The sequence below is a fragment of the Peromyscus californicus genome, unplaced genomic scaffold (assembly GCF_007827085.1).
Source record: "Peromyscus californicus insignis strain IS unplaced genomic scaffold, ASM782708v3 Scaffold_5__1_contigs__length_169319896, whole genome shotgun sequence".
Classification (NCBI taxonomy): Eukaryota; Metazoa; Chordata; class Mammalia; order Rodentia; family Cricetidae; genus Peromyscus; species Peromyscus californicus.
Genome location: NW_026294573.1, coordinates 37282446 through 37298672, shown reverse-complemented (window position 1 = coordinate 37298672; position 16227 = coordinate 37282446). Strand labels below are relative to the sequence as shown.

Below are 16227 nucleotides of genomic sequence, written 5' to 3'. Positions count from 1 at the left end.
AAATGACAAGAATGTCAAGAAACCAAAATTCTTCAAATGATTAAATATAGTTACCAAATAAACAGTAATTCGCCGGGCGGTGGTGGCGCACACCTTTAATTCCAGCACTCGGGAGGCAGAGGCAGGTGGATCTTTGTGAGTTCGAGGCCAGCCTGGTCTACAGAGCGAGATCCAGGAAAAGGCGCAAAGCTGCAGAGAGAAACCCTGTCTCAAAAAACAAAAACAAAACAAAAAAAAAAAAAACAAACAAAAACAAAAACACATGCTCGCATAAAAATCTATACATCAACTTCACAGCAACATTATTCATATGCCAAAAGGTGGAAACAGACCAAATATCTAGCAAATGATAAACAAAATGATATATCTATACAAAAGAATATTATTTAGAAATAAAAATTAAATACTGACACATCCAATATGAATGACCCTTAAAAGACATTTGAGAGCTGAAGAGATGGCTCAGAGGTTAAGAGCACTGGCAGCTCTTCCAGAGGCCCTGAGTTCAATTCCCAGCAACCATCTATAATGAGATCTGGTGCCCTCTTCTGGTGTGTAGGAATACATGCAGGCAGAACATTGTTTACATAATAAATAAATAAATCTAAAAAAAAAAATTTGAAGTGGAAAAAAAAAAGGTCAATCATAAAGGCCACATATCAACCCAGTGCTGGTGGCGCATACCTTGATCCCAGCACTCAGGGGGCAGAGGCAGGAGTTTAAGGCCAACCTGATCTACAAGCGGAATTCTAGAACAGTCAGGGCTACATAAAGAAACCTTGTCTCCAAAAACCAAAACAAAAGTTACAATCATACTCAATTATTTTCCTGATAATAAGTAATCAGTACAAGTTACAAAGTAAGAGATCAGAATATATTTAATAAAAATTTCAATCTTTTTCACTTAGAGAAATTAACTAAAATCCTAAAAATGAAAATAGAACAAATATCAATATGATAAATGAGGATCAAGGATTCATTTCTAGAGCAACCCCAAAGCTTTACTGAATAAACACTTACCAAACCAGCAGTAAGGGAAGGTGCAGACTGTCCAAGGGATTGGTTTCTCATTCGAACCAGGTTTGACGCTTCTCCTACAGACTGCCAAGTTACCTGCCCCACACTGCTGTGTACACTGCTGGACAAAGGGAGCAGCTGCTTACCTTCAAACACAAGGCAGAAAACATTCATGTAATTTATGTTCACAAATGAATGAAAAAATACAAATGCAATGATGACTGTCAAGTGGACAAAAAAATATTGGCACAAACCAAGGGAGATTGCCTTACCTGTTAGAATCTGAAAGGGTGGGATAGTAAAGCAAGCTGAGTATATTCAGTTCTCAGTACTATTCAACCACCACACTAACCTCACACATTAACACTTAACCTAGCAGTCTTAAGAGTTTCTAAGTCCTTCTACTACCCTACTCAAGTGCAATGAGTGGTGCAGAGATACTGTTCAATGAGCCAGGCAGTCATGGCACACACCTTCAATACCAGCACTCGGGAGGCAGAGGCAGGCCGATCTCTGTGAATATGAGTCCAGCCTGTCTACAGAGTGAATTTCAGGACAGCCAGGGATACACAAAGAAGAAAAAAAAAAAAAAAGCTTGAGCCTTTTGATTTCAGAAGGCCAATACTGAATCCATACTGTTCTCACCAGATTCCGTATGCTCAGTCTAGGTTTACCAACCACATTAATTGCACTGAAATATACATGAAAGTCAAGCCAGACATAGTAATGTGGAGACAAGAGTTCAAGTAGCAAGTAGCCAGCCAGTCAGGATAATATAAGAACCTATCTTCAGTAGTAGGAGGGGCAAATAAATGAAAGTCACCCATGAAGACTAAGTGTCTAGAACTGCAATGGTTGTTTACCAGTCCCATTTCCCCCTTTTCTTCACGTCCTTCATATTGTTTCTAACCAAAATCAATGTGATTGTGCCATTTATTTCCTTTAAAAGACATATGATGACTTCCCCAATGTTTAAAGAATTAAGCCAAACTTTTTATTATTCTAAAAGGAACTCCAAAATTCAGATTATCTTTCTGGCCTCATCTCCTCTTTTTCACAATCTTCCCTCATTCAACTTCACTGTTATGCCCTGCATTTTCCATTGGCTTTATCCTGATTACTCAGTTCACTTGAATTCTCTTCCTGTACCTGGCAAAATCTTAGTTATTCAAAGTTTTCTTGTTTGTGCTGCAAACAAAATATGATGCAATTCATTTGGATAGCAACCTGGTAAAACCAAAGAAAATTAAAGTTCAGAAGAAAAATAAAGATTCAAAATGACTACAGTCTGACTGGCATGATGACATATAACTGTAATCCCAATGTTAAGATCTCTTTGAGTTCACTGCCAGCCTAGTCTACATAGCAAGTTCCAGGCTAGTCAGGACTACATAGACATCCTGTCTCAAAAATAAATAAATTAAAATAAAATAAAAGGGGCTGGAGAGATGACTCAGTGATTAAGACTGCTTGCTGCTCTTCCAGAGAACCAGAATTTGGTTCCCTTCCTGGCAATCACTTAGCTGATTATGACCCTTTGTAACTCCAGTCCCAGAGGACCCAATGCCCCTCTTCTGGCCTCCTCTGGCACCAGGGATGCCCAGACATACATTCAGGTAAAACACTCACACACATAAAATAATAAAATAAATTCAAAAAAAGAATAAAAAACATATATTTCTTAAAGAGAAATTTAACCACTTAAATTTAAAAATAAACCTAAAAGGCCCAGGCATGGTAGCTCATACCTTTACTTTCAGCACTCAGAAGAGGAGGATCTACAAGTTCAAGACCAGCCTGGTCTAAAAAATTATAAGTACATACTTGTGGAGAACAGAAGACAACCTTGGGTGTCTTTTCTCAGGTACCATCCACCTGAATTTGTGTATGAGAGAGACAAAGTCTCTCAGCAGCCTGGAACTCACCAAGCAAGTGGGTTATATGCTAGACAGTTCAGTAAACTCCAGAAACCTCCACAACACTGGGATTCTAAGTGATGCCACCACACATGACTTAGCCAACTTAGTTAACCTACCAGCCCCTACAGTTTTCTTCTTTTTTAATGTTTTTTAAATTTATTTACGTTATGAGTGCTTTGCTTTGCGTGCATGTGTGTGTATGCATGACTGGTGGTGCCTACAGAAGTCAGAAGAGTGAGAGATTCCCTTGAATTGGAGTTACAGATAGCCATGAAGCAATATGTGGGTGCTGGGAATCAAACAGGTTCTATGCAAGAGCAATAAGTGCTCTTAACCTCTGCACCATCTATCCTGTCCCAGTTTTATTCTGTTTTCCTTTATTTATTTGTTTGCTTTTTTGTATTTTTATTTTTGGTTTTCCAACACAGTGTTTCTCCTTGTAGCCCTGGCTGTCCTGGAACTCACTCTGTAGACCAGGCTGGCCTCAAGATCTACCTGCTTCTGCCTCCCAAGTACTAGGATTAAAAACATGTGCCACCACCATCCAGCTTGTTTTTCTTTCTAATTCTTAATTCAAAACTCTTTTGGGCTACTGAAATGGCTCAAGGGATAAAGGCACATGCAGCGAACGAAGCCTGATAACCTCAGTGACCCTCCAGATTATCATGGTGGAAAACTAATTCCTAAAAATTGTCCTCTAATCTCCACGTACATCCCATGGCATACACCACACACATATACAAATCAGTAAGTTTTTTTTTTAAAGTTCAACTTATCCATAGACAATCAGAAGATGATCCTGTTCTTAAAAGTTGAGCAGAGTTCTATGAAAAGTAAGAGCAGAAGGATGAAATAAAAATGACAGCACAATAGTGAGACAATAAGGCCAGGGAGAATATCACTGAAAAGCAACTGAAAGAAAAAGAATTGGGAGCTGTTTACTATTGGGGAAGAAGTACAGCAGGACATTTTCTTCTCTACTTATCTTCTCTACTGGTCATACTCCTTTTATTTGTCTACTGATTGATTAAAATTATACTATATCTTAACTGTTTTCAAACCAAGACTTCTTTTACAATTTTGTACCTTGGATTTTATAACTGTCTTTTCTTTGGAGGACACGGGAAGATAATTATAGGATTTTGCTGGGGTTATAGCTCAGTGGCAGAGCACTTGCAGAGCATATACAAGGCCCTGGATTTTTCCAGCACAGCTCTAGTGGTACAGGCAGGGGTGGAGGTGGTGAGTGGGGCAGTGGGAGTGAGAAGGATGTGAACCTACAAAGTTGTAAAAGGAGAAAAAACTGCAGTAACCAAGAGTACTAGTTAGCCAACAGGTGTTCAGGTGGCTAGCATTCAGAGAATTTGTAAAATAGCAAAAAGAAAACAACAGTATTCTATACAAGACTATCAAAGAAGAGGCTGTCAAGATGCCAAGGCAATTGATGTATCTTTAAATATTAACAACACAGTCCCACAATTATCCCCCATCCCCTTTTTGGTTCTGGAGACTGAACCCAGGGTCTACGCATGCTAAGCACACTGTCTACCACATACTAACATACCCATTTCCCCACATTCCATTAAAAAATCAAGTCTGGTATTTACCTGACAGAGAACTGGCCAAGCTTCCTCTCCGTAATTTACAGTCATCCTGACTAAGTTGTCGATGGAGTTTAGCTTTTCCAGTAGGTGAAAATATGTCAGGATTACTAAGCTTCCTGAAGAGCAGGGGACTAAGTCCAGTAACCATATCCTTCAATGAAAAAAAGGAATGAAACATGAATCTTTAGTATCTTTTCTAAAAAACTTTATATTAAACATATATGCAACATTCATTCTAATTAAAAAGTACCATTAGAGCTAAAGAGATGGCTCATCACTTGAGAACATTAGCTGCTCTTCCAGAAGACAGGGGTTTAATTCCTAGCATTCAAATGGCAGCTCACAACCAACTCTAACTCCAGTCCCAGAAGACCCAATATCCTCTTCTGGCCTCCACAGGCATGGCATACACATGGTACTCTGACATACAGGCAGGCAAAATACCCATACATATAAAATAAAAATAAAATTTTAAAAGTAAGAATTTTCAGCACTTGCAAGGCATAAGCAGGCAGATCTGTTGAGTTCGAGACCAGCCTGGTCTTCAGAGAGCATTCCAGGACAGCCAGAGCTACACAGAGAAACTGTCTCAAAAAAACAAAACAAAAAAAAGTGACCATTTTTTAAAACATTTATTCAAGTTACTGAAGGGGATAGGCATATGGCACAATGCATGTATAGAGGTGATAAGACAACTTTCAGAAATCCATTCTTTCTTTCCATTATATGGGTACAAAAATTAGAACTGGGGTCATTGGGCTTGGCAGTAAGCATCTTTACTTGCAGATCCCTCTTACTGGCCCAAAATGTATTGCAATAAACACTGATGTACAAAGATCTCTGATAAGTTAGCTTGAAGTCTTTTGGGTAAATATCCAGGAATATAGCTGCATCAGAAACCAGAACATGAAATAGTAACCATAAAAAGCCAAAGGAAACAATCAAAGAATCAGTTCACAAGATGACTTAGGATATTTTTGATATAACTGCAATTCTGTTTACTTATTTCTTTCTGTTGTCTCTCTCTCATTACCACTTCTATCATGAGATACATATCAAGAAGTGCTCTCACCAGACACCAAATCTGCCAGCACTTTGAGCTCAGACATCCCAGCCTCCAGAACTGTTAAAAATACAATTATATTAGCCAAGTGGTGGTGCATACGCCTTTAATCCCGGCACTTGGGAGGCAGAGACAGGAGGATCTCTGTGAGTTCGAGGCCAGCCTGGTCTACAAAGTAATTTCCAGGACATCCATCCAGACTGTTACATAGAGAAAGCCCATCTGGAAAAACCAAAAACCATTTATATTGTTTGTAAACTAACTAGTTTAAGGTATTTTGTGATAGCAAACCAAATACATTAAGACAGAAGGTTTGGGGATATGGAGTGATGCCCACAGTTAAGAACAGTTACTGCTCTTGCAGAGGACTTGGGTTCAACTCCCAGGCCTCACATGGAGGCCTAACAGGCAGACCAGTGCCACTGTGAACATATGGAGATCAAAGGAAAACTTTCAGGGGTCAGCTCTCTTCTTCCACCATACAAGTCCTAAGAATCAAACTCAGGCCATCAGACTTGGCAGCAAGTGCCTTTATTTACCCAGTGAGCCAGCTCAAGCATGGCACTTGTTTTAAGATAAACCACTCTGGTTGTCTGTTTTCGAGCATTTGGTTTATTTGTTTGCTTTCAGAACTTTTAGTGATTAATTTGCTAGTCTTTGTCTTCTGCCACTGCTCCAGTATCTAATCCTGAATTACTCTGAAACTTATGCTTACTGCAATGTTTTTTGGTTTAGAAGTTTTTTGAGTGCCTGATCATTGGATGCTGAAGAGATACTTGTCCCTTTCATCCCAACAGGGTGAACAAGGGGAATATCTCCATAAGGTGTAATTACCTCACGCTAAAAACCAACAAAACATACCCCACTATTCAAGGTATGGAAGGAACTTCATTGGCTCAACCAGAAAGATACACATAAGGGTTAATTACCCAGTGTCTTGAGCCTCCTCATGTTCCCAGAAGTGTGCAGGACAAGCCCAAGATTCAGTGGGAGGAAGGCAACCCTAGGGTTCAAGAAATAAGAGAGCTATTCTAAAAGGCAGCACATAAATTTCATCCAACACAGAGATCTCGAGTCAGTAGAGAAAAGCTAACATCTTGAGTATAAAACAGAGGAAGAAAAAATTATTGAAAAAAATCTGCCAGTTGGTACTTCAGATGATTTTATATACGATAACTGTATTGATTTGAGCTGCACATATTTCAAAAATGGGATAATCTGGTTGTAGATTTTCCTCAGTGGGAAACACTGATATTCCTGAGTTGGGTTTTGTGGGGTTTTTATTCCTGATACTATTTTGTTATCATGCACAGGTAATCTATTTTAATTGAAAAGCATCTAAAAACTAATGAAACTGGTAATTTACAAAAATATTAAAAGGGTTTTTTTGTTTAGGTTTTTTATAGTTTATTTAGTTCTATTTATGTACATTGATGTATTGAGTTTTTTTTTTAATTTCATCTAGGTTAAGAGATGTTAAAAAATACCTAAAAAGCCAGTTATGGTGTCACGCACTGATACGATTTGCTGAAGGAGGCAGAGGCAGGATAATCTCTGAGGTCGAGGCCAGCCTGGTCTACAGAGTGAAGTCCAGGACAGTCAGGACTACACAGAGAAACTCTGTCTCAAAAAAAAAAAAAAAAAAAACCAACCCACCCACCCCCAAAAAGGGAAGGAAAACAAAGGAAGAAAGCTTTGAAGGTTATGCCATAACTAAAGATAAACGCTTAGTATCTAACGTTCTTAGCCTCCTACTCCAATCTACCCTTCTCTAACCTTACTTCTTCATTCTTTGTCTCCACATAGAAGAAAACGGAATATCAAAAACTGCTAAGGTCTGAAGGAGAGAAAGCATATTAAAAATTTCCATGTGGGAGCTGGAGAAATGGCTCAGTGGTGAAAAGCACTGGCTGTTCTTCCAGAGAATTCTTCCAGGTTCAATTTCCAGTACCCACATGGCAGCTCACAACTGTCTGTAACTCCTGTTCCAAGGGATCTAACACTCTCATACAGGCAAACCAATATATATGAAAAAAAAAATCATTTAAAAAATTTTCCATGTGTAAAGGCATCTTTTTCTCTTTAATTAGCTCTAAAATGGAGACAGACTCAAGCCAGTGTAACAAGCTACAACTTTTATCTTACTTTTACTGGTCCTTTCTCATATTTCAGAGAGAGAGAAAACTTTCTACTTTGTTTTTACTGAATATGCTGATTTGCTGTAATTGTGTCATATATGTTCATTGTTTTCATGTATTTGATGTTTTTTAATGCATCACTATGAGTCTAAAACAGCATGGGCAGGGACTAGGAAGATAACTCAGTGGTAGAGTACTTGTCCAGGTGGCTCAGCAGTTAAGAGCACTAGCTGCTCTTTCAGAGAACCTGGGTTAGATTCCAGATATCCACTTGGTGATTCAATCAGTTCCAGGACTTCAGATGCCCTCTTCTGGCATCTGTGGGCACCAGGCATTCACGTGGTGTATACAGACATACATGCAGGCAAAAATACCTATACACATAAAACATTTGTTTTTTATTTTTTTGAGACAGGGTTTCTCTGTGTTGCCCAGGCTGTCCTGGAACTCCCTTCTGTAGGCCAGACTGGCCTGAAACTCAGAAATCTGCCTGTTTCTGACTCTCAGTGCTGGGATTGAAGGTTTGCACCACCATGCCTGAACCTAAAAGGAAAAAAAATTTTTAATTAAGAAACATTGTGAACAAAACTGCTGCTAAATTTCCTGAGAATAACTAAGATAATCTGTGGCCATTATACATTGTTTTTTAAAACTTAACAGGGCTGAATCATGGTGGTGCATGCCTCTAATAGCAGCACTGGTCTTTCCCCCTCCCTGCCAGATGAATCGGAGTTCAAGGCCAGCCTAATCTAGAGGAAGTTCCAGGACAGGGCTAGAAAGATGACTCAGAAGTTACACTGTTCTTGCAGAGGATCTGATTTGGTTCAAAGCACCAATATTAGACAGCTCACAACTGCCTGTAACTCTAGCTCCAGAGAGATTCAATGCCTCTGGCCTCTAGACACCTGTACTACCATGTACATCACCCACACACATACATAAAATTAAACATATTTTAAAACATCTTATTGTATATTGAAATTACTATGTATATTGAAATTAAGGTAGAGGTGGGTATGTGTGTGTGTGTGTGTGTGTGTGTGTGTGTGTGTGTGTGTGTGTGTATGTGTGTGTGTGTCTGTCTGTCTGTCTATGAATATACAAATTTTTAGGATTTTTTTTAACTGGTTACTGCCTCTTTAGATAATGTTTTCACCAGGCAGTGGTGGCACACACCTTTAGTCCCAGTACTTGGGAGGCAGAGGCAGGTGGATCTCTTGAATTTGAGGCCAGCCTGGTCTACAGAGTGAGTTCCAAGATAGCCAAGGCTACACAGAGAAACTCTGTCTCAAAGAAAAAAAAAAGAAAAAGTGTGGTAATATTGTATTCCCCAATATATCGTGCACCCTAATAAATTTATCTGGGGTCAGAGAACAGAACAGCCACTAGACAGGCATAGAGGCCAGAAAATGGTGGCACTCACACCTTTAATCCTAGCCTTCTGGAAGGTTGTGGCAAATGCCTTTAGTCCTAGCACTGGGAGGCAAAGGCAGGTGGATCTGTGAGTTCAAGGCCAACCTGGTCTAGTGAGCAAGTTCCAGAACAGGCTCAAAAGCTACACAGAGAAACCATGTCTATTTTTTTTTTTTTTTTTTGGTTTTTCGAGACAGGGTTTCTCTGTAGTTTTGCGCCTTTCCTGGAACTCACTTTGTAGACCAGGCTGGCCTCGAACTCACAGAGATCCTCCTGCCTCTGCCTCCCGAGTGCTGGGATTAAAGGCGTGCGCCACCACCGCCCAGCGAGAAACCATGTCTTAAAGAAAAAAACAAAGTTCTTGTTAAAATAAAAAGATAGAAGACAGAAACTTGGCACTCCATTAAAAAAAAATAAACATATGGGGATAGAGAGATAGCCCAGTGGTTAAAAATACTAGCTTCTCTTCCAGATGACCCAGGTTCAATTCCCAGCACCTACATAGCAGCTCACACCTGTCTATAACTCCAGTTTCAGGGTACCTGACACCCTCACACAAACATATATGCAGGCAAAACACCAATGCACATTTTAAAAAACTGAAAAAAATTAACATCTCAATAAAGATGACTTACATGGTCAAATAGGAAAGCCACTATTTCTCTATTTCTGGCTTATAATCACACTTTTTTTTTTTTTTTTGCTTTATTTTATGAAACAAGGTTTCTTCAATTTTTTTTTTTCCTTTTTGGTTTTTCTAGACATGGTTTCTCTTTATAACAGCCCTGGCTGTCCTCAAACTCACTCTGTAGACCAGTATGACCTTACATTCAGAGAGATCCACCTGTCTCTGCCTCCCAAGTGCTGGGATTAAAGGCATGCGCCACCACCATTCGAGACAAGGTTTCTTATATTGCACGGGTTGGCCCCAAACTCACTATCTTCCTGCCTCAGCCACCAAGAAGCTGGGACTACAAGTTTATTTTTAGTTTTTTGGTTGTTGTTGTTTGTGTGGGGTTTTTTTTGTTTTTTGGGGTTTTTTCTTGTTGTTGTTGTTTTGCTTTGGGTTTTTTTTTTTTTTTTTAAGGACAATTTTTTTTTTTAAAGATTTATTTATCATGTATACAATATTCTGCCTGCATGTGTCCCTGCAGGCCAGAAGAGGGCACCAGATCTCATTACAGGTAGATGTGAGCCTCCATGTGGTTGCTGGGAATTGAACTCAGGACCTCTGGAAGAGCAGTCAGTGCTCTTAAACTCTGAGCCATCTCTCCAGCCCTTTTTTTGTTTTGTTTTTTTTGTTTTTTGTTTTTTGTTTTGTTTTGAGACAGGGTTTCTCTGTGTAGTTTTGGTTCCTGTCCTGGATCTCGATCTGTAAAACATGCTGACCTTACAACTCACAGAGATCCGCCTGGCTCTGCCTCCCAAGTGCTGAGATTAAAGGCGTGCGCCACTGCTGCCCAGCAACTACAAGTTCTTACTGCTACAATTATGGCACTAGAAAACTTTTACTTTAAACTACAGGATTTAAAGAGCAAAAGCATTTCAAAGATTATGAACTTATGTTATTGAATATACAATGTTTGTTTTTTGGAGACAGGGTTTCTCTGTGTAGCCCTGGCTGTCCTAGAACTCACTCTGTAGAACAGGCTGGTCTTCAACTCAGAGATCCTCCTGACTCTGCCTTCAAAGTGCTGGGATTAAAGGCATGCATTACCACCACCACCAAACTGGATATACAATGTATAAAGATGTAATCTGTCAATAAAAAGAAAAAGAAAGAAAGAGAGAAACAAACAAAAACAAACAAACTACATACATTGGTAGAAAAAAAGTTAAATAGATATAAAAGTTTTAGAGCTAGGTGTGGTGGCACAGACCATTAATCCCAGGTCAGCCAGAGCTAATACACAGAGAAATCTTGTCTCAAAAAGCCAAAAGGAAGCCGGGCGGTGGTGGCGCACGCCTTTAATCCCAGCACTCGGGAGGCAGAGCCAGGCGGATCTCTGTGAGTTCAAGGCCAGCCTGGGCTACCAAGTGAGTTCCAGGAAAAGGCGCAAAGCTACACAGAGAAACCCTGTCTCGAAAAACCAAAAAAAAAAAAAAAAAAAAGCCGAAAGAAAAGAAGAAAAAGAATTAAAAGTTTTTCATATAATTAAAATTAAATTAATACCAATTCAACTTAGGTTGTTAGAAATTTAAGGATTGGAGGATGTAGGTCAGTGGTAGAGTATTTGCTTAGCATATCTAAGACCATGGGGTTTGATCCCCAGCACAATAAAAAGTAAAAACAGTAATTTAGGATATTATATGTATAATCTCCATAGTGACCAGAAAGACAATACCTAAAATTCACATACAAAAGGAAATGAGAAAAGAATCAAACTGTTCTCAAAAAAAAAAAAAAAATCAACAGGACACTGAGGCTATAGCTCAGTTGGTAAAATACTTGTGTAGCAGGCACAAATCCCTGCATTCTATCCTCAACACTTCATAAACAGAGAGTGGTTGGCACACACCTATAATTTTAGTATTAGGGAAGTAGAAGCAGAATTAGAAGTTCAAGGTCATCTTCAGCTACAAAGCCAGCCTACCCTTTCTCAAAAAGGCAGGGAGGGCCTAAAGAGATGATGCGGTAGTTAAGAGCACTAGCTGATCTTCCAGAAGACCTGGGTTCAGTTCTCATCACCCATGCAACTCATCACCCAGCAACTCAGAACTGTTTCAGGGTAATGCAATGCCCTCTGTGAGTACTGTATGCACATGGTACATGCACATACATGCAGGCAAAAACACCCCTACACATAAAATAAAAACATACAAAATGTCAAAAAATATGTTTTTAATCAACAGGCCACAAAAGACAGAAGTAACAGAATAAAATCACAGCAAGAAAAATGTCTTAAGGCAGGGCATAGTGAACACCTTTAATCCCAGTACTTGGGATTCATAGATAGGTCAACCTGGTCTACACAGTGTGTTCTAAGCCTTCTAGGGCTATATTATGATACTCTGTCTCAAAAAAAAGAGAGAAACTTTTTAAATATACATGCTAAAATAATACTTCTATGTTCAACTACAAATGTCCTTAATATAAGTAAAAATTTTAAGCCTGAGGCAAAGAAATAAAAAATGAAATTTTTTCTAAAAGCCAAAAGGAGCATGTATGGTACATGCCTTTAATTTCAGCACTTGTAAGGCAGAAGCAGGAAGAGCTTGAGGCCAAACCTGATTTACACAGTGCAGTGGTTCTCAACCTTCCTAATGTTGCAACCCTTTTAATACAAATTCTTCATGTTGTGGTGACCCCCAATCATAAAATTATTTTCATTGCTACTTCCTAACTGTAATTTTGCTACTGTTATGAATCATAATGTAAATATCTGTGCTTTCTGATGGTCTGAGGTGATGCCTGTGAAAGGGTTGTACACCCCCCCAAGGGCTCATGACCCACAGACTGAGAACCACTGACAGCCAGAGTTACATAGTGAGACTTATCTTGAAACAAACAGCAAAAGGAGCTTTTAGAACTGAAAAAAAGAAAAGAAACTGAATTGGAACACAGAAAACATTCAATATAATCAATCAAAAAGAAATCAGATTGAAAACTATCAACAGAAACTCAAGAACCTGTAGAATTATAACAACAACAAAAATCTAAAGTCCATATTATCACAGTTTCAAAAGGAAGGCACAAGACAAGCTGACATGGTACTAGAGTAAGCAATTACCAAAGACCCATAAACCTACAAACAAACAAACAAACAGCAGAGCAAACTACAAACAAATTCACAGGAACACATAAAAGATACATAAATGTTAAAAATTCTGAAAAAGCATAAACAAAAGGAAAAGTATGAAGCAGATGGAAGAAAATCACTATGGGGAAAATCATCTGAACAACAAATTTCTCATTAAAAACTGAGTCCAGAGGAAGTGGTGTGACATTTATCAAATGCTGAAGAAAAACAAGTCAGCCCAGAAACAACACACATGAAAACACCCTGAAAAAAGATGACAGAGTCTGTGGACAGCAGACCTAGTATAATAGGGCAGCTAAGAGGATTTCTCTGAACAAAAGGGAAACAATAAGAAGAAACTCAAGAAAATTAAAAAAAATGATATAGGGCTGGGCGGTGGTGGCGCACGCCTTTAATCCCAGCACTCGGGAGGCAGAGCCAGGCGGATCTCTGTGAGTTCGAGGCCAGCCTGGGCTACCAAGTGAGTTCCAGGAAAAGGCTCAAAGCTACACAGAGAAACCCTGTCTCGAAAAACCAAAAAAAAAAAAAAAAAAATGATATAGATAAATATATTACCTTTCCTTCTGTAAACTATGGTTTTAAAATGTGTTAAAAGATGGCCTGGGAAGCTGGCTTAACTGGCAGAGTTCCTGCTACACAAGCATGATGAAATGAATTCCAATTCAAGAACTGATACAAAAAACCAGGCTCCAGGCCCGGCGGTGGTGGCGCACGCCTTTAATCTCAGCACTCGGGAGGCAGAGGCAGGCAGATCTCTGTGAGTTCGAGGCCAGCCTGGGCTACCAAGTGAGTTCCAGGAAAGGCGCAAAGCTACACAGAGAAACCCTGTCTTGAAAAACAAAAAAAAAAAAAAAAAAAAAAAAAAAACCAGGCTCCAAAATTGCAACCCCAGCATTAGTTGGGTAGGAGCAGAGAGATAGGCAGATCCCTGAAGTTCACTGGACATCTATCTACTCTGTCCAATCAAGCTTAGGGCTCGATGAGGAGACCCGTCTCAGAAAGTAAAGGTGCAGACTGATGGAGACAGCTTCGTCTATCTCTAACCTCACAACACACCTACACATACCAGCACACACACCACACTACAAACACAGCACAACACAATACAACAAGTACACTTCCAAATAGATTTATGATACAAAACATGAATCTCTTCTGATAAGAGAGCACAAGAAAAACATAGAGGAAAAGTAATGAAATGAAAAAACAGCTGGGCGGTGGTGGCACACAACTTTAATCCCAGCACTCAGGAGGCAGAGGCAGGCAGATCTCTGTAAGTCAAAACCATCCTGGTCTACAGAGCAAGGTCCAGAACAGCCAGGGCTACACAGAGAAACCCTGTCTTGAAAATAAATAAATAAACAAATAAATAAATAACAAAAAGGATTTTAAAAAAGAAATATGAAATATAGACAAAGCCTTATGAGATTTTTTTCCCTATATAATGGTGAATATCTTTAATTTTTTTTTTTGGAAACTTATGTGGTTGAATTTATTATTTGGGAATTTCATATAATTCACCACACCACACTTCCCATTCCTCTCAGGTCCATCTTCCCACACTTGTGCCCTTCCCTCCAAAAAGAATAAAACACCAAGTCTAATTTGTGTTGATCATATATTCATTGAAGCATGATCAAATTCCCAGTGGCTAGCCCCTTGAACATAATCAAGTCCTCCCCACCATCACCATCAGAAGCCATTAACTATGAAGGGCTACACTTAAGCATCTTCATCCCAATTTTTAATGACTCTCTTCAATAGCTTCCTTTCTGGGTTGTTTCCTTTTTTTGTGGGGAGAGGGGCTGTCAAAGAAGCCTTCAATATCTTTCATTCTTAATTATGATTCTGTAGTCATCGATACCACTGCAAAAGAAGCTTCCTTGACTTATAACAGCCTGGTCATGGACTTCCACATGGTTTCCAGGGGCAGCACAGACCACAGACATCTACACAGGACATCTACACAGCCTCTGGTGGCTGCACAGAACATGGACCTCAACATGGTCTCTGGCAGTAGCATGGACCATGGACTTCAACATGGCTTCTGGAAACGGTAAGGACCATGGATATCAACATAGCTTCGAGATGCAGCATGAACCACAAACATCAACATGGCCTCCAGTGGCAGCACAAAGCAAGGATATCAACATGGCCTCAGGTGTCCTCACAGACCATGGATATCAACATGGCCTCCAGGGGCAGCAAGGACCATCCACAAACATCAACATGGTTTCCAACGGAGCATCCACAGACACCAACATGGCCTCCAGCAGCAGCAGACCACAGACATCAACATGGCCTCTGGCGACTACTAGGACTAAGGACATCAATATGGCCTGCATTGGTAGCACCAAAAACAGAAGTCTTTGAGAAGGCTTAATCCAGAAAATGAAGTTCTTCATCTAGGATATCTTGCTGTTGCTCAGAGACAGGATGATTGTGCAGATGGGCAGTGCTTTTAGGGACAGAACCTGTGTGAGTTCCAGGCTGCTATACACCGCCCTGTTTCATGAATCCTAATATGGTCTTATAATAAAAAACAGGAGCCAGATATCAGGGTCAAAGCTGAAAGATCAGAAGCAGAGCAAGTCACAGCCACCACCTCCTACCTCACCAACTCCTAAGCCTGAAAGAGTGTATAAGTTCCTGTCTCTTCTCACCTTATATTCCTTTCTCTGACCAGCCATATCACTTCCTGTCTCAACCTTCCTAGTGCTGGGATTAAAGGTGTATGCCACCACTGCCTGGCCTCTATGTTTAATCTGGTGGCTGGCTATGTCCTCTGATCTTCAGGCAAATTTTATTTTGTTAAAGTACAAACAAAATATCACCACACCACCCTGCAATACTTGGCAATAACATGTTCCTTTGTCTGCTACAGCTACACTCCCATACCTGTCACCCTTCCATACCTGTAGCCACTAAGAAATCTCTAGTTCTATCTCACTTCACTGACTGTACACTCGCTCTGTTCCACCATCTTTCTCATCTCTTTATCACACATGTATTTATTTAAGTGGTGTTGCAAACTGCTATGTGTCACACGGTATATATATATATATATATATATATATATATATATATATATATACAGGCGGATCTCTGTGAGTTCGAGGCCAGCCTGGGCTACCAAGTGAGTTCCAGGAAAGGCGCAAAGCTACACAGAGAAACCCTGTCTCGAAAAACAAAACAAACAAACAAAAAAAAAAAGTTGAAAAGCACCCAGCAGTGGTGGCACACAGCTTTAATCCCAGGAGGCAAAGGCAGGCACATCTCTGAGTTCGAGCCAGCCTGATCTACAGAACCGGC

General features: G+C 39.7%; 1 protein-coding gene across 10 annotated transcripts in view; it reads right to left on the bottom strand.

Moving 5' to 3' along the window:
* Mast2 (microtubule associated serine/threonine kinase 2) overlaps positions 1-16227 on the bottom strand; it is a 176464-nt gene that overhangs the window by 143291 nt on the left and 16946 nt on the right. For 6 of the 10 annotated variants that reach the window (XM_052715908.1, XM_052715914.1, XM_052715916.1 and 3 more), the window contains exons 2-3: positions 4544-4691; positions 1021-1163 (exon numbers count right to left, since the gene is read on the bottom strand). In XM_052715908.1, coding sequence (XP_052571868.1) covers positions 1021-1163; positions 4544-4691 — 291 coding nt within the window. Of the gene's footprint in view, positions 1-1020; positions 1164-4543; positions 4692-6532; positions 6607-16227 lie in introns of those variants that run through there. The other 4 variants (XM_052715918.1, XM_052715912.1, XM_052715913.1 and 1 more) reach the window with 3 other exon arrangements.